Here is a 25764-nt window from a genome sequence, read left to right as displayed (position 1 = left end):
GGCCCAAACTGATAATGCCCGAACCCGTTAACCCATATGGGTCTACTTTTTGAGCCATACCCAGACCCAAACCTGACTAGAATCAAAACTGGTATATTAAAGACCTGGACCGATTATACCCGACCCGATGCATACCCAAACCAGAATGAGATTGAGTCGGGTTTGGGTCTTACTTTTAGAACTGATCGAACCCAACCTGATTACACTTTTATATATATATATATATATATATAGGATACCATGAGGGAATTGCCTTTGGTGCATAGGAATTGTTATTCCAATTAGTGTGAAAACTCTCCCTGAAAAGCAATCTTGATTTCATAGATGAATCTCCAGGAAATGATGCAAATGCAGCAATAAGGGCAATGGCCGAAGTAGAGAGGTTGAAAGGAAGCACAAGAAGAAGCATGAAGAGGCTTCACGGGCATTAAAAGATGAACAGCATATGGTCCAGATGTGTGTGTTTTTTAACGAGGGGAAACCCTGGTTCGGGTGGTAAGGCTCATTGCCGTATTGCCCACTCCCGAATACTTTAAACTAGGGGTGTCAATGGGTCGGGTTTGGTTCAAGCCCAGGTGAAATCAGACTTGGATTCGATTTTTGGGTATGGTATCGGGTCCAGACCCGGATCTAATCGGGCACACTATAAGATAAACCATACCCGGACCCAATAAAAACTACATAAACCAGACAGAGACCATAACTGGTAAAATGATATTTTTTTATCAATTTTACATTGAAAATTTGTGGGTCATAATCGTAACTCGATCAGTTTGGGGCCGGGTCTGGTATAAAATTTCACAAACTATACCTAGATCAATGTATTAATCAGACCTTCGGGTCCGGACCAGGGTTTTAATTGGGTCTTCTTATTCATCGCCATACCCAAGCCCTATAGGGTTGGTCTGAGTCAGGTTTGGGTAAACCCCACCGGTTGACACCCGTAGTTAAAACCCTGTGGGCGCCCTTCCCTAGCAAGGAGCCGGCCACTCTGGCCTTAAGGCCAGAGATACATATGTTGGGTATTGAACTCGTGACATCCTTCAAGTTGAATATCTCAAACCAACCCAGCCACCAAGTGCGCTGAGCCCTTGTGGTCTTGCGTAGTCTAGATCTTAGTCATAGAGATACACCACGACGTGTCCCTGGTGACACACTCTGACACATGGATACGGACACGATATGTACAAGCAATATTTTAATACTATTTTTACGTTTTAAAGTACTATTTTAATAAAAATGGATTTTTAACATTAAAATATCAAAAAATTAAATTTTCATTGATTAATTTTTTTAAAAAAATTCAATGTCCTCGTGTCCTTATTTTCGAGTCAAACTCTAGTCTCGCATGTCATAGGTCCAGATGCTTTTTTATTTCATCAATAACCAGCTTGCCATGCAAAAATAGAATTGAAAGTGATTCAAGTGAGAAAACAAGCAAGAACATTGTGCACATGACAGAAGACAGACGGTCACTGATTGCATATGAAGAAGAGGTTAAAGGAATTACTGTTACAAGTTGAGAAGCTGAACTACTGCTACAAGTTTTTTTTTTTTCAAGGAAAAATAATCAGAATTTAATAAATCAGAAGTGAATAAATACATAGAGAATGACGAGGTGTCACTGACGTGCACTTTATATATAAACTGAAAATTTAAGCATAAAAGATTCATTGGTATTAGGCCATTTGAAGCAGATCCTTCGCCGAAGCTCCCTCAATGCCACATTGCCTGGGAGCTCGCTGCCCAGGTGACGTCTGGCATTGTGCTGCAACCAGATTAGTCGCACAAAGCATCGTCAAGCGAACATGATCTTGCTGCTCCTTGGCGGTAATTACTGCTACAAGTTAAGAAGCTGTAAGAAATGGTAAACCGAAATCGCAAATATAAGGCATTTCTTTGAAGCAGTATCCTGGAAGTTCAATAAGCATTTTTTCTCATGCCTACATGGTGGTTTTTGTATTTTAAAAAGCTAAAAAGTTAACAAAACATTTATATGATGCGTGGCATTCATCTAAAATGCAACCAGACGGCCACTAGATCAGTGCCTTCATTGTTTTTTTTCTGCTCATTAAACAAAAAGGATAGCTAGCTTTCCAAGCAAGGTATTCCCAAGAGACTTTATTGCAATTGGTCCAATTCGGTTCATGTCTTTATCAACGACAGACTTATCACGTACATGACACTGATGGCATTGAATCGATACCCATTACAACATTGGGATATTGAAAAAATGACTATGGTTTTTTTATACATAAGTTTTATACTATTTTGTATTGAGATCTAATTTGAGATTTATATATTTATGATTTTTGACGCACATTCATAATTGGATCCAATACAAAAAATATATTTGTATATCGAAAATATGGTTTGCGTAATTGTTTGACATAGTTTTTTTTTTTGTATTTGAATCAAATTCGAGATCCATATACAAGATTTAAATCCAGTATGGTTTAAAATGAAGTAATTTAACCCATTGTCCATGTCTGTCCAAGATTTGAAAGGCCATCTGCATTTCATTGGCAAGTTTGAAAAGTCGGGGATTGGTTAGCGTTTATCATAAATAACACTTTGACGCAACCCATGTGCCACTTAAATGGTGGAGTTTGACAAAGTCAAAAGAGTTAGTATGCTGTCCCACTCAAGTATGAACAATCTAGTCGGACGATAAATCCTCTTTGTCTTTTTTATATTTTTTTAATGAAAATTATAAAAATTGAACAATTCAACCCCCATCCGTTTGGAGCCTGAATTGCACGGATAGAAAATTTAATGATCCAGCTAAGCACCGGCAAGTTTAGCAGATTGTCTTAGGCACATAGTTATTTACCCTCCAACCATAGTGACAAATACCGTGAGATTTATGAAAATGTAGTGATAATATCGTGAGAAATTGTCACGGCAATTTCTAGCGAGATCTATTTTATTTACTTTTTATTTATTTTTTATTGTTGAGATTTTGCGGCAAAAAATAGAAATTTCAATATATGTGGTAATGATCTTCTCTGTGCGGACAGTCTAGTTTTATCAATATATGCAAGTTAAAGGGCCACCATTGGCTGGTTCGTTATAATTGACTTTGTAGAGAGTCTATGCTATAAAACAAGAAAAAAATAGAAATTTCAATATATGTGGTAATGATCTTCTCTCCCGACAGTCCAATTTTATCAATATATGCAAGTTAAGGGGCCACCATTGGCTGACTTGATATTTACTTAGTTTGTCACTTTGTAAAGAGTCTATGCTGTAATACAATAAAAAAAAAAAGAGAGAAAGTTTTTGCACCACTCTCACCCCGTCAAAAATTCTGCCTATAGTGTGTGTGTTTCATTGTCTGTGGTGTCCTGGGCCGACTTAAAAGCCTACCTATATATATATATATATATATATATATATATATATATATATATATATGTTAGTGGAAGCAGGATTGTGCTCGCTGCTACTTCGACACATATAGGTCTTCTACTGATGTACAATTGCTTTTCTTAATACATAGATGTTTCCTTCAAGTGATCTGCTTTCTTCTTGCTTTTTGTTTTTGTGATAATTTGCACGCGTGCATGCTTGTGAGATTGCGCTGACACACTCCCTTTGTGATCTTGCACATGTGCTTGTGTGTGTTTCACTAGCCCCTTAAGCTCGTTAGGCTGACCTGGTTGGGATATATCACATCCAGTTTGCTTTCATCCTTAACAGTAACTGGTTGAGCCATCTTTTGGAAGGTGAACAAATCTTTCAAGACATTGTAGACTTGGAAGAGACTTCAGTAGGTCTTTGGTTGGTAGGTTGATTCTCAACTGAGTCCGGTTTGAATGTTTTTTATTAGCTATTGATGTGAATAACTCCATTCCCTTGTCTCAGCTTGTCCCTGGTTTTTAAGTTCTGATAAAAAAAAACTATGTAAATCAGATCTTGAATTCATGATAATCATGCTCTAATGTAGTTGGAAGTGTGTTTTTAGGTAAGGTTCCACCTCTCTGGGTATCAAATTTGGGATGCAGTTGCAACCAGAATGGGAGGACGACAATATTCAGTGATCAAAGTTTCATTAATCCTCAATTGCTTTTAGCTTTAACATTGACTCCTACAAGAATTTCGAGAGTTCTATATCTCATTTTTTACACTGTACCTAGGGAACCAAGATATATGTGTGTTTCCTTGTTTAGTATCTACTTCCCTAAAGAGAGGGTCCTTCTCAGCTTCATCCAGCGGACATATGCCAATTGTTTGAGAATAAAGCTTACATATTTTAGTCTGTTCTTGTGTTGGATGCTTCAATTGAGGCCTTATCTTCAGCATTTTATGTTTTTTCTTTGCATCCTCAAGTCTGATTCTGGATTCACACATCTTTTCTCTTTTGCCATTTTCCTTAATTGCAGAAATGGCGAACTCTTATATTCAGCTTATTGATGAAAAAGGTTCATTTAAATCTTCTGATATTAATGATCTCACTAAAGCATTGAATTTTGGTGAATGTGGAGATTCCTATGCAGTAGTTTCCATCATGGGTCCTCAAAGTAGTGGTAAGTTCAGCTGTTTTTTCCTTTACTTTTTCTGTAGCATTTGCATGATATGTATTCATTGGAGATCTACTTTATTTACTATTTCAAAGCTTATACTATATGCTTGGGAAAGAGGATTCAGGTAACTTTTGTAGTCATTGTTAGTTTTGTGTCATAATGGTTTTTTGTGCATTATGAAAGATAATGGTTTTTTGCTGCTCTTGTACTTTTGCACAAAATCTATTACTTGTTGATATAATTTCCTGCTTTTTCTTGCATTGTCTGATACTATCGGACACCACTTAATACTTGCTGCATGAAAATGGACTTGGTTTTTATTTTGCTGATGTGGTTGTGTCACAAATGATTCACGTTCTTCACATAATGCTGCTACATCAGTTGTTTGTCTTTTTAAAGAACCTTCTGATGTAATAATTGTTGGGTTTCCCTCCTTTGTGGGACTCGTCTTGGAAATAGATCGTCTGATAAAGGATCATTTATAGTATGATCATTGGAACCATGCACATTCATTATCGCAGCAGAATTCCCAAGCACGACGTTTGATTGTCTTGAGGGCGATTTCAGTATTCGCCAGATAGCGATTTGTAGAAGTTCTCTCAGTTGAATGACGATTCAGCTTTTCAGAGATTTGAGGAACAACGATTTGTCGATTACGATTTGTGGTTTGTGCTTTAGCTGCATAGCGACTTGTGCTTCAGCTGCATAGAGATTTGTGGTAAGGCGATTCAGGCGCTTCGTAACTTGTGGATGCCATTTAGTCTTCCACATTAAATGCTAGTCATGTTATTTATTTAAAGGGGATGAGTGTGAGCTAAAAGATTTTTTTGAGAGAGTGGGATACACTTTTAGGGCACCGAGAAGGGTGTGGAGAGAACAAAGCAAGAAGTGTTGCTACACTTCTTTTTGGACAGCTTCGTGAGTCTGGTTATTCAAAACATTTGTTCTTTGTTCTTCGGTGAGGTCTATCGTCTTGTTATTTTGTTACACATTGTGTGTTTGTAAGGCTTATGCCTCTTGGCTACTTTGTAATATTTGTTTGAAGATAGTGGAAGGAATTGACCTAATCGATCCCGTGGACGTACCTCAGTTTGAGAGGGAATCACATAAATCTTTGTGTGTTTCTTTTATTTTCGTTGTTGTTATATTTTGTATTGATTCTATTGATTCACACTTGTAGGAAAGCCAGTTTTTCCTCAACAATAAGTTTGATATATAGAATATATTCTGAGAAACATTTGTGCTAATATGTTTATTCGTGCTTAATATTGTCCAACGGTTCATTTATCTGATGTTGAAAAGGATTAAGTTTATCCTTCTCTCAGAAAATAAAAGATTAAGTTTACATGGCATTTTATGTATGTTAAACACGTTTTTTGCATCACAGCCTAGTTATATGTTTTTTTTTTAACAGGGAAAAGCACTCTTCTAAACGAACTTTTTCGTACAGAATTTGAAGTATTGGATGCTTCGAAAGAAACGTAAGTGTCTAACTTTGATGACCTTTGTTGGATTTCTAATTCCTATGAACTCTGCATGTTCCCTCAAAAGTTATGCTTCACCAGTTGCTGTATTTGGTTGTTATTGGATGAGGTGAGAAGTAATGCCAATTAAATCCTTTTCAGAGGTCGGACAACTAAAGGAGTTTGGTTAGCAAAGTGTGCTGATATTGTTCCTTTCACATTTGTTATGGATTTGGAGGGTACTGATGGAAGCGAGAGAGGAGAGGTGATTATACAAAACTTTAATGTTTTACACGGTGTTTCTTTCCTTTTATTCATCTTTTATAGTGCAGAAGCTTTCAGTTTGGGTCTCTTAGTGCTACGTCTGTATGTGATCAGACTTGGGCTACTTCTTGGTTTTGCCTTCAGTTAACCTTGACTCTGACTTTTTGTTCATGACCAAGGAAGGCCTAATCAATCAGATGAATCATGGAAATTTTTAGATATATGTAATTGGCCTGGAAGTACTATACTCTCCTCTGTGGCTTGACACTAAGTGCGCTCTGTCCGTGATTGGCCGGATTTGATGATGTCATTGGACCCAGTAGAAACTCTAAGTTTTGTTCTATTGGTTGTACTTGGGTCATATCTAGTCATTTGATAATCCCTAATTGGAACTTCCATTGTAAATATGATGTATTTTTGTTTTTCCAAAATGGCAGTATCTCAAGTTTATCCTGATATTTTCAAAGGTACACTAACTAGATCTGAGCTTGTTTATCACAATGTGGTTGTGAGATTATCTCTATCTGGTCCCAAGATGGAAACAATTCAATGTCTTGTTTTCCCATTTTTTTTCTTTTCCCTTTTCGTCTAAGGGGATATTTACTTGGCTTAGAAACAGCAAATTTTCTGTAGGCCCACAAACCTGTATTAAAACTATTGGTGCCAGGGCCAAAACAATACGTCCACTGCAACAGATTCCAACCTAGAGGGAGGGGGTATCAGACTTTGTTTCCATTACAGGAGGCATTATGTCTCATCTTGTGCATGACAAACACCCCCTAGATGTTGATAGTTTTTCTTGAAACTTTTGATAATCTCTTTGGGGCCATTTGGATGACAGGGGGCAAAATCTGGGTTTGAGAAACCTAGGTTCTGCTTAAAATCAGGTTTTTTGGAAAACCTGATTTGCCAAAACCTGATATTCAGATTTTTGGTCACTCAGAAAGAAAAAAGAAAAAAAATAGCCCTGGCCATTTTCCGGTCGGTGGCTGGCCGAAAAATGGTCAGCCCTCATTTTAGGAAAAAAATTACAAAAAGAAAAAAAAATGGTTGGCCCGAAAATGGCTGGCCGGATTACCATGGTTAAAAAAAAAAAAGGTATGCTTCCAGCCATTTCTGGATGAGGCCAGACTGGTACTGCACGCAGAAATGGCCGGAATGCACTTGGGTGGGAGAGAGCTTGGGTGCCATCCAAACAGCACCTTTATGTTTTCAGTTCTGTGGTATTCCCAAGAACAATATTAGTGACATAGCTTACAACATGCTTCATCACCATCATTAATAATAAAATCAATAATGATGACGATGGTGATTGCTATTACTGGCACTGCTATTGGTGTTTCTTTGCTGGTCTTGTTCAGCTTGTCATAGCAATGAATGAGCGTAACAAAGCTTTATGTAGTGCCATCTAACATCCTATCTGTACAAAATAGTATATAGTTAAAGAAATGTCTGTAGATACATCTTCTCAAAGATATGTAGTGCATCGAGTATATACCAAAAGAAAAGGAAGAAAAAAAGAGTATATACCAAAAGAAAAGGAAGAAAAAAAAAACTAGGTCTCAATTAGCATTCCTACGACAGTCTTTAGATTTGAAGCCTTTTCTGCTTAGTGAATTCCTGATGCACATGATTCTGGGTGACAATGTAGTGCTTGTATGTTCGATAGAAAATCTTGCATTCCTTAAGTACTTATTATTTGTTTCGAGGTACCCATGTAGTAGTTAATTTGCTCTCCAACATAAGTTTTATTTTTTGCCATGTCAGTTGCTTGTAATTCTCCTCGATGGTAGCCCAGTATTTGAAAAGGTATCATGACAATGGCAGTGTAAAATATTCTGGCATGGTGATACTCTTTTTATTGGTTTAAGTTGATATTATAGGCTTGTTGTGGCTTTTGCATGCTTGAAAGTGGTCCATGCAAACATTACCAATGGTGGTACTCATTTTAATGTGCTTGAACTACCATTGTCATGATACCTTTTCAAATAACCTCAATCTCACTCTTGTCATGTCTCTTCACTTTATGTGGGTGGTTTCACTCTGTATTTGTCAGTTGGGTGCTGCAGTCTTTAAGGAAACAATTTTATGATCCACTCTTCTATACTCAAAATATGATTTGCTTCTTTTCATTAGAATTTTAGCTTTTCCATGCTCAATTAATTACTGTTCTACCTTCATGCTTGTGAAACAAAAATAATGTTGCTTGTGTTTTATGTATTTATGTGTTTCTTTATGGCTTGCTGTAATTTATCATTATTCATGGTTTGTAATTGCTGTATTCTGATGCTTCCTGGGGACCCTTATCGCCATGGTGTGTATGAGAAACAAGGGCGTAGCTAGGGGGGGGCAGGACTGGTCTGTAGCCCAGTCCTGCCTCCCGAAACAGTTATTTTTTTTTTTTTTTTTTTTAAAAGCCCAGTCCTAGCCCAGCCCTGACTGCAGCAAATAGTTTGATTTGTCCATATGAAATAGATTTTTATTAATAATTGTAGCCATTTTTTATTTTATCTCAAAAAATTTTTTTTCGGGGGCGCTGCCTCCGAACCCCCGACTCACAAAAATACATTTTTTTTTGCTACACCTCTATTTGCCCCCCCCCCCCCCCCCCCCTCACATGAATCCTAGCTACGCCCCTGATGAGAAAGCACTTATGATGTAATGCTGTCATTGTTCTGATTCAGCTTATCTAGTGGAAGTACTTCAATTTGCATGGCCTAATTATGTGGCATGCTGCTTGTTTTCAGGATGATACTGCATTTGAGAAGCAGAGTGCTCTTTTTGCCGTAGCTGTTTCGGATATAGTACTTATAAACATGTGAGTACATAAGTTCTTGACATGCTTTTTTTCCTGGTCAAAGTGGTGCACTTTTTGTTTACAGTAACTTGAAATGTTATGTTTTAGGCGCTGTGGTGACATTGGACTTGAACAAGCAGCAAATAAGCCTCTTATAAAGACTGTTTTCCAGGTGCTCTCCCTTTGTGTTATCCGACAGTGTGATGTTTTCACCTGCTAACTACTTCATTCATTTGGTAATCACAGGCTATGATGCAATTGTCATTGTTTAGATCTCGTAAAACAACTTTGCTCTTCGTCTTACGTGATAAAACAGAGGTTTGCATTTGGTGACATAGAGATACTTAAACTATAGTTTTTGCTTTCTTTGTCATTCTGTTTCTGTTTTGCATGCAGACGCCTCTTGAAAAGTTGAAAGCAGTCTTGAGAGAAGGCATACAGAAGGTAACTCATCAATATTGCTTGGTTGTCAACTATTGATGTTTCCATGCTTTAAACTATTTTTTTATGTTTTAGATATGGGATACAGTTCACAAGCCACAGGATCATAAAGACACTCCACTTAGTAAATTTTTTAATGTAAGTTTCTGTTTGATAACATGAATAGAGTTTTTGCATATAAAATGATTCGGTGGTGCCTCCTTGATTGGAACTCATCATTCATGTTCAACGTCCAGGTGGAAGTTGTGGCCCTGTCAAGTTATGTGTACGAGAAAGAGAAATTTAAGGAGCAGGTATTTTGTTTTACCGTTCTTACATGAGACAGATTTTATCAATGTATCTCAATTTAATGATCATTTTCTTATGCACTACCTACCGGGCACAAGTGTTCTATTCACCATGGTTTACCTGTGTCAGTCTATGCTGGATTTTATGTGCCTTTGCCTGATTTCCAGAATTGATTTTTATCACCTGGTTTCATGGGAAGACCTGACAATTATTTGAATAATTATGAAGGTCTCACGTTTAAAGCCACAAATTCTTGGTTCTATTGCTCCTGGAGAGTTGGCTGGTCATATACCTCGTGATGTGCCTGCCTCGGGATTTGCTTTAAGTGTAGAACATATCTGGGAAGGTATTAAAAAGAACAAGGACCTCAATCTTCCTGCACTCAAGGTGTTTTATCGTTCCTGATTTTGATGTCCCTTATTGTGGATTTAAGAAATGGGTTATATCCCTTGTTGATTTAAGAAATAGATTTTACCCTGGATGTCTTCTATTTGTTGGCGACTTTCCGGTGTGAAAAAATTGCCAATGAGAAATTGTCTCATTTAACAACTGATAAGGTATATAATTTACATTGGGCATTGTGGTCATTGCAGGTAGTTAGAATTAATTTTGCCAGTTATAACACGCTGTGCCCTGTACTACTATTTTAATAGGGTTGGTGTAAGCTGAAACGGGCTGCAGAAGTGGGTCCAGTTCCTGAGTTTGGAAAGAAGCTCACTGCAATTCTAAATTCCTGTTTGTCAGGGTAAACCATCTTTTGCATTTTCTGTTTTTTAAACACCTGATGCCTCCATATGATTTTTTGATCTTATTCACCTGTTAACAGTAAAACTGTATCAACCAACATAGCGAAAACAACTAATTAGGCCACCTAAATTGTTTGCAAATTGATCTAATTTAGATGTAGAGGACCTGTCTGGTCCGATCGTGTAGTGGCTCTTTCTAAGAGACGGGAATGTAATAACTAATACCTGATGGTCTTTGTCATGATATCTCAGCTTTTCTTGAAGACTAGTTCAGTTGTGATTGATCATGATGACTATGTGCATCTTAAAAAGAAAAAATAATATGTAAACAAGCAAATTAGATACAAATACCCACTAAATAATGAGTAATGAATGTTTTTAGTATTTCAGTTGGAGCAGCACAACTTGATGCCAAGACCTGTAAACACTGATGTTTAAGACTGGACTCGGCCTGTTATGCATATTTATATATTCCTTTATCTACTATCTCCTTCCTGAATCAATAGGAAGAGTAACAAGTCATAATTATATAATCCGCATTTGGCTTCTCCTGCTCCCAGTGGATAAATATCGAAAATAATGTGCTTGTGCTTCTGTGTGTTTCTCGTAGGGATGGCAGTGGACCGGGGGAAAGCGGGGCCCTGCCCCGCCTCGCCCCGTTTGGACCGCGGATGAAGGGTATGAAACGGGGATGGAGGCGGGGACGAAGGTTAAAATCCATCCCCGTCCGGGGGTGGAGGCGGGGATGGACGTGCACTTTTCCCCGCCCCGCCACGATCCCCGCCTCATCCCCGTCCCAACCCCGCCCCGACCACTTTTCCTCGCAATATCCCCGCCCCGCCCCGCCTCATCCCCGTTTGAACCGGGGATGGAGTACATGAAACGGGGATGAAGGCGGGGGTGGAGGATAAAATCCATCCCCGCCGCGGAGGCGGGGCGGGGGTGGAGGATAAAATTTTGAGGCGGGGCGGGGGTGGAGACCTTGTCCCCCACCCCGCCCCACTGCCATCCCTAGTTTCTGGGGTTCTCTCTCTCTCCCTCTATATATATATTATATATGTATGTATGTATATAGGGTAATGTATTAGTAATGTTGCCATTATGTACAAACGCCTCCGGATGTCTCATGCATGGGTTGTTTTGATCCAATTTGACCTCATTGATCCAATTTGACCTCATGGATGCATTCAGCATGTTCAAAATAGTGGGAACCGTCTTTTGGATAATGTTTTTTTGATGAAAAAACACGATTTTATGACCTGGGAAAGTGTCTTAACATTGTAGTTGATTTTTCAAGCCTTGTAAAATTCTGCCTATGTGTTGTAATCGGAGTTCCCACTAAGATGTAGATCACATCTGTAAGGTTAGTCATGAAAAACAAAAAAGCACAAAAGCCAAAAAAAGGGAGGCATTTGTAGGTAATGGCGACAATGGCATATAAAGGCCCATATATATGCATGCAGATATATAAGAAGGTCACATGGGTGCCGGTGCGACATGGGTGCGGCCCAATTTCAAAAATTTTGGACACGGGGACTGGGCTATATATATATATAACAATAAATTAACACATAAAGATTGTAAATTTTAAAGCGAAAATAAACAAATAAGCTTTTATATTCTTGGTTTCTCTATTTCTGGTTGTGAGATAGTGCATGCATGTGATAATTTAAAAATAAGGACACATGCATAAAATATAAGTGAAACATTAAAGATTCAGTTAAAGTTTTTTCTAGTTACATTAGCATTGCTGTCGTATTGTCATAGGGATGGAAGTATGAAATTGTTTCTAAATTCATAAGATTTTCTTTTATTGTTCACTAATATCATAAAGTAGCCGATTTGTGCTACTATAGTCTATAGTGAAGACTCATGAGTTGTGGAGCCTGATTCAAAGATTTTTTTTGCCCTTACAGAAGGGGGGTCTGGGGTCTCCCCCGGCGCGGCCCGGGTGTGTTGTGGAGCAAGATTTTTTTTTTCTTGGGCTTATGTTTGGCACCCAGTTTCTTATGGATCAGACCCGATTTGTTTAGGTTTAGGGCTTATGTACAAAGACTTAATGGGAACTCTTATATTTGTAAAATTTGTTATATAAATATATTTTTCTATTTTTTATACTTCTTTTGCCTTAAAATGAACAAAAATAAACTTAGTCAAAGTTGACCGAGTCCAAAAAGTAGACAGACTCGGCCCCAGTGCATTGACCGAGGCCGACACTTGTTGACCGTGTCCATCTCATGTCTGCGTCCGCACCCATGTCGATGCAGGTGCGTTGACCTCCTAGCCGAGTCCGTGTGACGTAGAAGAAAACCTATTGTGATGTAATATATTTTTCTATTTCAGTTATACTATCAATACTAATAGATAATTGACATATAAGTTGGCATAGATTTGTGTATTGATTGACTGCTTTCAGGTCATTTGAATTGTTCAATGTTAGGCCAAGAATCGGAACCTAACTCATATTTTTGCTTCAACAGGTATGATAAGGAAGCTATTTGTTATGATGAAAGTGTTCGAGTGGAAAAGCGCCGACAGTTGGAATCCGAAGCGCTACGTGTAATCTTAAAAATAAATTCTCGTCTTTAGAATTTGGAAGTTTTCGTTTCTTCTTGAAGCTTGGAACTATAGACATCCTTAGAAATTTGATGATCAATAATATGCGTAGAATTGGATTGAGGTTCACTTTAAACTCCCCTCCATGCTATCATGTAGAAATCTCATGCACTTTATTTACTATTTATATGGTTAATCACATATGCCTTATTTTTGTTGGGACTTCAGATGTTCTGATGGACCCACGTTGCAGTCCCCTACAAATCAAAATCATTGACTGTTTAAGAACTAAATTTGTGTGCACCTCATGAATTGTGGTGCCATCTCAAATCAGGGGTCTCTAACACATGTTCTCCATGTCTGGTTGTCTGCATGACCCACTTATTAGATATACCAATATATTAGTCATTGTGCATTTTTCCCCCACAGTTCAGGGAGTTATATTTTGGATGCTTTCTCGTAAAAGGTAAGCCCCTTGATTTTCTAAAATTCTATTGAATATTTTGCTTAGAAGTTATAGTTGCATGACTTAATCTACTTAATTAGAACACGAGTACTACTTTAACATTTTTTAATTATAAAACATGTTTTGGATTGAATTATTTCAACTTCCAACAGAAAAATCTGTTTTTTTGTATCATGAAAGTTTAGAGAATTGTGGGTTACTGTCTTCACTTGTCATTAAACACCTTCTTTGACTATCAAAACCTAAAGTATGTTCTTGTACTAATTTATCCATAGAGGTCACATCTGTAGGCTCTGATCCACTCAATAGATTATTAAAAAAATTAATGAGGTTTATGGGATAGTATGGTACTGTCTTTAATACCAGATTCAAACCATGTGTGGGAACCGGCTAACATTCCAGGGCCTTCAGGAACCCCCTGCAATAGGTGGTCAATAACCCACAACCCATGACCATGCTGCCATTGTTTACCCTGCCTTAGAAATCATAATAGGTTTTGGTAACATATCCCTCTGGTTCTACATTTACCATTCCCAAAAATCATAAGTTAAAAAGATAAAGTATAAAAAGTAATGCAGAATAATCGTACTCAATTGTCGTGGACCCCCACCCGGGGTTTTCATCCTCATCATAAAAAAACAATCAAACTCAATTACTCTAGGGACAGCAGGAATATGAGCTAGAAAGAATAAAATAGAAGGAGAAACATCCCAATTCACCCATCTCTGGCTTCTTGGTTTCGAAGTTACACATGAATTTTGCTCAGTCAGGCATGCAGTGCATGACATGATACACCTATTAACCCATACCTCATTGTTGGAAATGATTGGGCACAATTTCAAACAAAAAGGCACTGCCATTCGGGTTGTACATGGTTGAAGTTGTGTTTAACATGGTAAAAACCACCCATTCTATTGGATATTTAATGGGTGAGGAATTTAAAAGTGTTATATTGTAAAAAAAAAACACCCGTGTGCCTCCAGCTGTTCTATTTATTGATCATTTGCCAAGTACTGTGTGAATCTTGTTGGGGGCTCTTAACAAGCATTGCTGGCAATAACTGTGTGAGACAAAATAAGCTTTCATTTCACACTGTTGTGGAATTTTCGGAATTGATATTTATTTTGCCAAGTATAATGACACTCTCCAAAAGTATCTTAGTTGATCTTGCCATTCAAGAGTGCTACATATGATTTACTTTCTCATGGTTCTTTTTTCTCACCTTTGTAGCTTTTCTATCCTTCATATCAATCTGTGCTGGGGCACCTAAGCGCTATAACTCTAGACAGTTTTAAAAAATTCTCTGATGAAGCTCTACAAAAAGGTGAAGGATTTGCTGACGAGGCTGAAATTGAAGGCTTTCGTTGCATGTCAGAATTTGATAAAGGATGTGCAGGTACCAGGAAAATTCTCCTTTTAGTCTACTTAGAAAAAAAATGTTTGCATATTTCTCTATTTGTTCTTTCTTGTTATTTGCATCCCTACTAGTTTTTTACAACATTGGTTGATAAGATGTGTTCCCAAGTGAATCTTACAAGTAAACATTAATTATGTTATCTTTTGTATAGCACGTATAACTTTTAGACATACATTTCTGGTTTTAGTTTCCTGGAAATGGCTAGGTGATTCATGATCAAATCATTTTTTCTGGCACCTTGCTTGCTGGAAACTTGGAGTGCATAAATTGGTGGGGACAAAATTGGAGCCACTTCTTTTTCTTTTGGGTTTTGTTTTTCGTGCTGGAACCTAACCAGTTTCATAGTCCGACTTTTGCAAGCCTTTGGGTTCCGGTTCATCCTACTAAGAAGAGATTCCATCTTTTCTTGGCTTTCTTCCTTTTCTTCTCCCTATTTGCCTCTAATCCTCAATGGAATCAAAATCAACTTCTTCACTAGCGGGCTCATATATACATAAATATGAATATTTTTATATATGTATGTATGTATGTATGTTGCAAAGACATGGACACGGACTTGTATTTGACTCACAAATGGGACATGGATTCAAGAAAATATGACACACAGACACACATATGTATATATACCAGTGTCACCAATATCATTGATATTTTGTAAATATTATGATATTATCGACAAAATATCACCAGAAATAAAAATATCGTGATAATATTTTATATATTTAATCTCTGTTTTTGTATTTTAAAAAGTTTTCATAGTTATTTTCGTATATTTTTTCCAAGAATACCTAGTATTTTTTTATATTTCTTATGATTTTTAATATCTTTTATATTTTATATATTTAAAAGTCCTGAGAAAAATCCTCGTCAAGAAAAACACCTCGATATATATATACCTCCAGCGAACAAGGTTTTTCTAACATGGTCAATTTGCTAGAACACAACACTTGGATCGTGTTTTTTTGATAAAAAAATATAAACTTTTAAGCTTGAATATTTATGAAAATTTTACATCATTGATTTTCAAACCTCATAGAAACCTACCCATCTGCAGGGCTGCACAACGAGCCGAGCTAGCTCGAGCTCGTCTCAGGAATGACTCTTCTAAACCCCACTTGGGCTTGTCCGAGTAAATAAATGAACTGAGCTTGATCAGGGGTTCAAGCTTGATTAAGCTCGGTTAGCCCTTTTAAGTTTGATTATTAGTATCATATGGTGACCACTTTTAGGATATGTATCATTCTTTGTTAGATAATAATCATATAACTTCCCCTTAGCCAAGTGGTTAACGTCTTTGATTGAATTCTTTTTTTTATGTAATTTAGTGCGGCTCGAGCCAAGCCGAGCCAGTCTCGAGCTTGAACTTGGGAAGTACACAGGTTTTCAAGCTTGGCTTTAGTCTAGTCGAGCTTGTTGAGCTTGAGTCTGGCTCTTGTGCAGTCCTACCCATGTGACAGAAAGGGATGATCCAAGAGTCTTTCTATAAAATCAAGCATGTTTAACACATCTATATGGTCAGATTTGCGAAAAACATGAAAAAACCCTTTAGAAGCTTGTTATGCTAACGACAGACAAGGATTAGAGTAGGAAGCTATCCCCTACTATATATATAATCTAAGTCACATGGGTGCGGATGCGAGTGCGGGTGCGAGCGTGCGGTACTTTAAAAAACCTTGGGTGCCGCAGGACAAAAATATAAAAATTTGTATATATATAAATAATTTAGAAGTTTTAACAGTTAACATTGTCATGATATCATTCATCATGCATTATCAACCTAAATATCAATCAAATAAGTAAACCAATTATATAAATCAACTTAAATATCAATCAAATAAGTAAAGCAAAAAAGAACTAAATTGCATACCAAAAGTATATCCTACAATGTATATGACGATGAAGTAATGGATCTTAATAATTTTTTTCTTCATCAGTAAATGCATAATTAGAAGGAAGACTGGGCTCAGACAAATTCATGTTTTTCATGTTGAAATTATGGTCTCCCTCGAGGTCAAACTCTTTTGGGTTTACATCCCAAAATTTGGATATTCCTTGACTGCGTTAAAAATCCAATTTGAAAATGTTAAATACAATACAAGTATATTTAAATGAAAAACTAAGAAATAATCAAATAACTAAGAGGGCAAATTAGTACTTGTATTCATCATTGGTTCGCGAAAGTAATCGAAGATTTGAATAAACATATACTAAATCTTCTGCACGCTTGTTGGTGAGTTTGTTTCTCTTCACGTTGTGAATTTGAAAATATGTGCTCCAATTTCTTTCACAACAAGATAAACTAGCAGTCTGCCATAGCAACCTTAATGCAAGACATTGGAGAAGAGGTGTTTCTGATCCAAATGTTGACTATCATGTGATAGGATCTATATTATCCTTCTCTCTCACGAATAATGTCGGTTCATATAATCTCAAAGATTAAAATTTTTTAAACTCTTGTGTGACTTGATTTAGAAGATATGCTTCTGAAAAAAGTCTTATCATATACATATTTCTATGTCATGGTAGCTCTGGGTCTAAATTTTGAGGGACATGACCAATACCACCTATTTGCCACTTTTTTTGCATATTATTTTGGATTTAGAGAATGTGTCATGCAATGCAAAGGAGTATTGCTCTTATCTCGTCTTCTGACTAAAATTGAATGAATATTAATAAAAAATTTTGAATCATACAATGCATTATTTTTTTCTTCATGCTTGAAAACTACTTGTATTTTTCAACATATTATCCAATATTTCATAAAATCTGTGATGCATGGGCTCATCCTTATCAACTTCTCTTAATATTTCCCAAATAGGTTGCATAAATTGAAGAAAGTATACCACTATGTCCCAAAACTCACATCAACAATGAATTTCTTAATTTCCTGAGCCTTGACATCATCATTATCACGATAAAATGTTCAATTTCCATCAGTCACCATGCTAACCAAAGCATTCTTCACTTTTTTAATCATCTCCACCATCACAATGATGAACGCAAAATGTGTTTCAGCGACCTTCAATAATTTCACGTCAGAATGCCTATTAAATATAGCATTAACACAATGGTAGTTAACAACAAAATTCTTAATGCTTTTGACATTTCTTTCTAAATATTCAATCCATGAACATAAAGCATATGCTTGTGAATTTTCTTTTTTAGGGTTGCATATGCTCTTTGGGGCTAGATTTAAGTTGTGTTCTACACAGGAAGTCCAAAAAATATGAGGGTACTCACTCTTCAAATTCAACGCTGCACTTTTACAAACTGGAGTATTGTTTGTAATGATTTATACTATTTTTTGACCACTTATTTCTTTTATGACTTCTATAAACAACCCCTTCAAATACTTAGTATTTTTATATTCCTCAGATGCATCAACTGCTTTCAAGAATACCGGGTCACTAAGAGAAGAAACAATGAAATTGATCAGTGAACATCTTTGGATATCTGTCCATCCATCAGAAACAATAAAAACTTCATTTTTCTCCCATGAATATTTTTTAATCTCCAACAACCTCTCCACATTTGCCCTCTCTTCTGCAAGAAGTGTGGTTCACAGTTTTTTTGAGTTTGGAGGTACATAGCCACTCAATTTATGATTTGCCAAAGATGTTATTAAATCCTTCTAATAAGGATTTCTAGCCGCATTAAATGAGAGTGAACTACAATAAAAATACCTCCCTACTTTTCTATCTATATCCTCCCTTCCCTATATATTAAATGTTGTGTGTATCATTCTTCTACCTCCTACATTGACTTTTCTTTTTTTTAGCATCTTTTTGGTGGCTTTCAATTGGCATACTAATTGCACAAGAATCGTTCATTGTCTTTCTCTTCTCATATTCTCCTTGTATTGCCTTCGCATTGCCTCATCAACTTTTCTGCATCTTGAAATGTCATGTCCTGGTGTTTTCAACTAATGAGCCTTCACTCTTGTTTAAGACCCAACAAAATCTCTTTCACAGACTTATATCAAAATCACTTGTTTCCACCACCTCCTTCTCCAGTTTTTGCAAGTTTATCTACATGTACCCATAGTGGCCCCACATCATCACTCCCACTATAACTATCAGCAAAACTAGCAGCAGAACTCACATGTGGGGATGAGAATGACGCAAGTCCTTTCCTTTTATCCGTTATTTTTATCCTAAAAATGCAAAAAAAAAATTACATTGAAATCAATTATGCAGACATTATTTCAAAATAAAAAAATATATTGAAATCAGAGGGAGCAGGGAGGCGAGCTCGACCCTCCCCTGCCGAAAATAGGGAGGGTCTCGGCCTCTCCCCTGAAATAAGAGGGAGCATGGAGGAGGGCTCTCCCCCCCCCCCCCTCCCCCCCCCCCCCCCCCTCCCCCCCCCCCTAAAATCAAAGAGAGCAAGGTGGGGGGCTCAACCCCTCCCCTAAAATCAGAGGGAGAAGGGAGGGGCTGGGCCCCTCCCCTGAAATCAGAGGGAGCAGAGTGGGGGCTCGGCCCCTCCCCTGCCGAAAACAGGGAGGGGCTTGGCCCCTCACCTGAAATCAGAGGGAGTACGGTCAGGGTCTCAAACCCTCCACTGTCGAAAACAGGGTCTGAAATCAGATGGATCAAGGAGGGGGGCTCGGCCCCTCCCCTGAAATCAGAGGGAGCAGGGAGCTAGAGGGTACCTACGATGATGGAGAGGAGGTGGTGGCATTGGGCTCCTCTGAGAGGCGTCTGGAGAAGAGGATGTGAGTGGAGCTGCACGGGAGAGGAGAGGAGAGGATTAGTGCAAAAAAAATTTGCCCTAATCCTCTTTTGACAGCCTTTTGATCGAGCAACATTTTTTTTGTGTATGAAAATTGGACTAAAATGACTGTGGGTGCATTAACCGCACCCAGGGTCGTGTTAACCACACCAGGTGCAGCACCCGCATCGTATCGCGTTGATGTGGGTGCGACACCTACATTGTCGAGTCCCTGTGACTTAGTATATAATGGTCTTTTTACAATATAATTAAAAGTTTAGGCTTTTTGTTTAATGCATTTTTTATATTTCATAGTTAGGTTCATTTATTTAAAGTCCTTGTAATTCAGTTCATATTTCAGGGTTCTCCTTCATTTTCAATTTTTATAAGGTTATTTTTTGTAATTAAGTATATATTACACAAATTTCTTTGTGATTTCCTCCCTCTCTCTCTCTCTCTATATATATATATATATAAATATATATATAATTAATGTTAATAATAAATGAAAGGTGATCAAATGAGGTTGATTGTGGTTCCATGTGGACACTACCATATGATAAATGAGTTGTAATTGTATCAAGTGGGACACACTGTGAGATTTGGCATATCTATGTGATAGGTTATTTCCAGCACTTTTTCTACAAATCTAACCCACAAATGTGTTCAATATTGTCTATTTGATAAGATTTGACACTTGAATCTTATTTTGAAAACTTATAAAAACATATAAAAACCTATAAAAACCTAGCTATTTGGAATCACATAATCCAAGAGTTGATCCCCATGAAATCAACCATGCAGATCACATCCATACTCTCAGTTAAAAAAAAAAAACTTGAAAACCCTGGTTCATAAGTGAGCTCACATTACATGTATGTGCATTTGTTTGCTTGTGTTCCCTGGTTTGTGTATGGTTCCATCTGGATTGGTGCTCTATTGCATATGTTTTGTAAATCAAACCCTGGTTTATTTCAAGTTGAGCATTTATTACATGGGAAATTTCTTATGTCAAACCAGGTGTGCAAAAGAATCTAAAACTCAGTAGTCCATATTGTTAAAATGTAATATATATAATAATATTTATATTATTATTATATATTTCTCTATTTTTTATCTTATTTTTCTATATTTTTTTATTTTATTTTAGCACTTTTTAGTGTCTAGTTCTAATAGAACTAGACATGCCTTTGTAATGAAGTATGCGGAAAAATCAAGAATGTAAATGCATTCACAATGTCCAACAATGGACTTGGCACAAAGGCACACAAAGAGGAAATCCACTAAGGGATAATACGAAAAGGCCTTACAAGAAGGCTACACATAAAAAAGATAGATTCTTTTTATTAAAAAAGGAGCTCTAAGGCTTGAAGAAACACAAGGGGGAGTATCTCTATTTATACACTCAAAGGGACCACTTGGGGGCTCTCAATAGAGTCGTTGAGAGCCCCCAATGACTTTATGGTGGGGCCCCTTAAGTGCATAAAATAAAGAAAATAAAAATAAGAAAAAATGAAAGAAATACAAAAAATAAAAAAAAGAAAACCAAATATCCCTATTGGGTATTATGTAAAATGACCATAATACCCCTACTGGGAATTATTGTGCTTCTCTATGTTGATGATATGATCATCACCGAAAGCGATAAACAAGGAGTTAAAAACATCAAAACACTCCTTAAATCTCACTTTGAAATGATTGATTTAGGCTTATTGAGACATTTTTTAGGCATTGAAGTCACATATTCTCCTAGAAGATATTTATTATCTAAACTAAATTTGCTTTTGACATTGTTTTCAGGTCTGACATTACCGATGATAAGAAAGTAGACACTCTAGAAGTTGTCAATATTAAAATGAAGATTGCTGATGGAGAACTTTTTGAAGATCCTACTCCTCACTTTCTTATCTATCCATTATCAGACAGACATAGCACATGTTGTTCACACAACAAGCCAATTTCAACATGCTCCTACTTCTGTTTACATGGGAGCAATCATGCACATTATCAGATTCATCCAATCCTCTCTTTCACGGGGACTTTTCTTGTCTTTCTCGTCATCCCTTGATTTAATTGCATATACTTATGCTGATTGGGAAGGTGATCCCATTAATAAACACTCAACCACTGGTTTTTGTGTCTTCTTAGGTGAATCCTTAATCTCGTTGAGGTGCAAAAATCAGCAAAAGGTCTCTCTATCATCTACTCTGAATACTGAACCATGACAACTACGACCATGAAAGTAGTTTGGCTCCGATGTCTACTTGCTGACATGGGAGATAAAGCAACAAAAGCTTCACAAAGCTGTTGTGACAACAAGAGTGTGATCTACATTGCAAGAAATATAATATTTCACGAACGCACCAAACACATCGAAATGGATTGTCACTACGTCAGAGAGGAATATCTACATGGGACAATTGATCTGTCATATGTTACTTCAGAACATCAGTTAGCAGACTTCTTTACAAAGCCACTCGTTGTTCCCCGATTTCACTTTTCTCTTAGACAAACTTTTGCTCATTGTACCATAGGTTTGACGAAGAGTGTTAAATGTAAAATATATATTAATATTTATATTATTATTATATATATTTCTCTATTTTTATCTTTTTTTGTATTTTTCTTTATTTTATTTTAGCACTTTTTAGTGTTTAGTTCTAATAGAACTAGACATACCTTATCTAGTTAAGTTCCACATGGAATGTAACTAGAAAGGTAACCATTGGAATAGTGCAACTGTTACATTTCTAACCGTTGGACTATTCCAATGGCTACAAGGAGAGCTCCTTAAGAGCTCTCCTCTTCCCACTTGTATATATAGGGGTGCAGCCCCTCTTGTAAATGTATCCAATGCTTAAGCATTGTGAGTTCCACTTCAATAAAGAATATATTTTATTCTCTTTTTGTGTTTCCCATTATATCCTTTTTAAGGGTTATGCAACACTCTCTCTTGCGGATCTTAGTTCGTTTTTGGAAGATCCTCATTTCATTTCATGCACCGAAATCTTGCAATAAAATGTTCTAGTTTTTTCATCAAAATAATTCCATGGATGGCATGTTTTCTAGCAAATGAACAATGGTGAACACATCTACAGCTTCAGATTAATCAAGAAACACCTGCATCTATAGCTTTTGGAAGTGGTCCATATTGAGTCAATACTCAGTAACTCAAACTAGGGAGGACAGACCAATCTCTCTCTCTCTCTCTCTCTCTCTATATATATATATATATATATATATATATATATATATATATATATATATATATATATATATATATATATATATATATATATATATATATAGAGAGAGAGAGAGAGAGAGAGAGAGAGAGAGAGAGAGAGAGAGAGAGAGAGAGAGAGAGATAATGTTGAGATGGCATCATATTTGGTAGAAAACACTACGTCTAAGTTTTTCTTTTTTAATCTGTTTGGTGGACCAGACCCTAGCCCACAATGGATACACTTCTCAAACAATTGTGTTTTTGCGTTGGGAAAACCTGATCTATGCTGTAATCCTCACTAAACATACCATGTTGAACACATATACTATGTCAGATTGGGTGGATATGACATGGACCTATGGTTTCCAGCTAGATATATAGAACGGTCATGTTTGCCTGATACATTGTTCCATATGTGTGCGTGCATGTGCATGTGTGTGCACATGTGTGTTTCTGTGCTGTGTTTGCTTGCATGTGGGTGTGTTGGTGGGCATGGGCGATGTGCAACATTATTACTAATGTTTTCTAAACAATATCAGATGCATCTGTTGAACGAGCCAGTTGGGACCCTTCACAAGAAAGGAAAAAGCTACAACGTGATATTAGAGCGCAGTACAAGGTATGCTGGTGTTGTATTTAGTTTCCATGTTATAGATTAACCTCTTAACAGTGCTGTTTAACAGGTAGATCTGTATTGTTGTATGTGGTGTATCATCCTCTGCTTATCTACTTTTAATTTGTCTACTAAGTATTGGTTAAAAAGTGTCTCGCTGTTGACGAAAAGTTCCTTCATATGCAAAAGGTTATTGACTTTGTGTAGGGTCTGATTTACTTATTAACTATTGAACCTTTGGTCTAAATTTATTTTCATACTATGATCCACTTAGGGCATGTTTGCTTTGGTCACAGGTCGAATGAGAAATCAGAGCTGAGATTGTTGGTCACAAGGTCTGTCTTGTGACCAACTTCGACAGTATTCTAGTGAGAAGCATTATCAAGTGAGAATCACAATCACAACTTGCACTTTCTCATGTTTCACTAAACTTGTAGAAAGTGCTTTCAATGTGATTTGCAATCATTGGAAGCTGGTAAAATCCAAGAATCACAGGGTGTTGCAAACATGCCCTTAAATTCCTTAGCTTAGCCTTTTGTATTGGTTGAAAGAGCTTGGGCTACATCATGTTGTTTGATACTTGATGGTTCTTTTCTGCCTTGTGTTCACTGCAATTATATGTAAGGCTGATTTCATGCCTGCTCTTGCTGTAGATGGTACATTTTTGCAAACAGATGTATATACTAATTTTGGATAATGCAGCTTGTACGCCTGCCATGCCTTTGAATTCATGCTTGATTAGCCTTCTGTTTTGTGCTTGAAATCTCAATTTGGTAGCACGTCGCTTTCTTCTAAAACAAATTTATTGTTTAACAATCTTTTTATTAGAGGAGGTTATCTAACTCATTCTTGTTTTGCTATCTTGTTCTTGTTGGTTGCTGTTAAACTAAAGCCTCTTCATCATTTAACTGCTTGAAATCTTTCAGGAATCTATCAAGCAAAAGGAGGCTAGAGAGAAAAAGGAGGCTAGAGAGAAAAATGTTGCATATATTAAAATTGGAGTTCAAGTGGGTTTTTTTCTGGCAAGCACTATAATACATGTCATTGGCGCTTTTTATTTCGGTGGTTCTCATTGAATGTATGTATGAGCAAGTTGATTTTTGAATGAGTGGAATGAATGCATATGTGAGCTGATAAACTTTTAAATGAGACAAATGAATTTATATATGAACAAGTTGATTTTTGAATGAATAAAATGAATGTATGTGCGAGAGGTTGATTTTTGAATAAATAAAATGAATGTATGAGCATGTTAATTTTTTAATGAATGAAATGAAGGTATGTATGACCAAGTTGATTTTTGAATGAATGTATTTATAATTTGGATGATTTTTGAATGAATGAAATGAATGTATGTATTAGTGAGTTGATTTTTTAATAAACGAAATGAATGTATTTATGAGCAAGAGGATTTTTGAATGAATGAAATGAATGTATGTATAATCCGGTTGATTTTTGAATGAATAGAATGAATGTATGTATGAGTAGGTTAATTTTTTAATGAATAAAATGAATGTATGGTTGATTCTTGAATGAATGAAATGAATATATGTATAAACAAGTTGATTTTTTAGTAAATGAAATGAATGTTTGTAGGAGCAAGTTGATTCTTGAATGAATGTATGCATGAACAAGTTGATTTTTTAATGAATAGAATAAATTTATTTATGAGCATGTTGATTTTTTAATGAATTAAATAAACATATATATGAATAGATTAATTTTTGAATGGTTGCATATTTGTTTTACATAAGTTTTATATTGTTTTGGTATTTAGATCCAATTTGAGTTTCATATTAGGGACAAAAATCATGATTTTAATCACATTCATAATTGGATCCAGTATGATACCAATTACAACATTAGGATATTGAAAAAAATGATTATGGTTTTTTTATACATAAGTTTTATACTATTTTTGTATTGAGATCTATATTCGAGAAAAAAATCTATGATTTTTGACATACATTTGCTTATGATTTTTGACACACATTCATAATTGGATCCAATACAAAAAATACATTTGTATATCGAAAATATGGTTTGCGTAATTGTTTTACATAATTTTTTTTTTCGTATTTGAATCAAATTCGAGATCCATATACAAGATCTAAATCCATGAATAACGGCGAGGAGATCAAGTAGTATGGTTTAAAATGAAGTAATTTAACCCATTATCCATGTCTGTCCAAGTTGTTCGCACGTCGTAATCAAACAATGAACATTTGAAACATAACGTTTGTGTATA

At 36.4% G+C, this 25764-nt stretch overlaps 1 protein-coding gene across 3 annotated transcripts; it reads left to right on the top strand.

The window, feature by feature from the left end:
• Positions 1 to 3435: 3435 nt before the first annotated feature.
• Positions 3436 to 24758, top strand: LOC149828930 (protein ROOT HAIR DEFECTIVE 3-like). 3 transcript variants are annotated; one of them, XM_090017806.1, is made up of 17 exons: positions 3444 to 3476; positions 3683 to 3791; positions 4386 to 4529; positions 5941 to 6007; positions 6152 to 6254; positions 9001 to 9071; positions 9159 to 9222; positions 9297 to 9368; positions 9447 to 9494; positions 9567 to 9629; positions 9728 to 9784; positions 10008 to 10166; positions 10433 to 10524; positions 13006 to 13084; positions 14778 to 14943; positions 23443 to 23522; positions 24443 to 24758. In XM_090017806.1, exons 3-17 carry the CDS (start codon positions 4388 to 4390, stop codon positions 24590 to 24592), a joined length of 1413 nt encoding a protein of 470 aa, XP_089873932.1. In that variant the 5' UTR covers positions 3444 to 3476; positions 3683 to 3791; positions 4386 to 4387; the 3' UTR covers positions 24593 to 24758. The 3 variants fall into 3 exon arrangements, with proteins under 3 accessions (XP_089873931.1, XP_089873932.1, XP_089873930.1); XM_090017805.1 differs by lacking the exon at positions 3683 to 3791 and having other exon boundaries at positions 3436 to 3476; XM_090017804.1 differs by lacking the exon at positions 3444 to 3476 and having other exon boundaries at positions 3484 to 3787; positions 3968 to 4529.
• Positions 24759 to 25764: the final 1006 nt, after the last annotated feature.

This window comes from Nuphar pumila, chromosome 9 (genome assembly GCF_984573655.1).
Source record: "Nuphar pumila chromosome 9, dmNupPumi1.hap1.1, whole genome shotgun sequence".
NCBI lineage: Eukaryota > Viridiplantae > Streptophyta > Magnoliopsida > Nymphaeales > Nymphaeaceae > Nuphar > Nuphar pumila.
The sequence above is the reverse complement of the archived record's forward strand: the minus strand, read 5'-3'. Positions and strand labels throughout refer to the sequence as shown.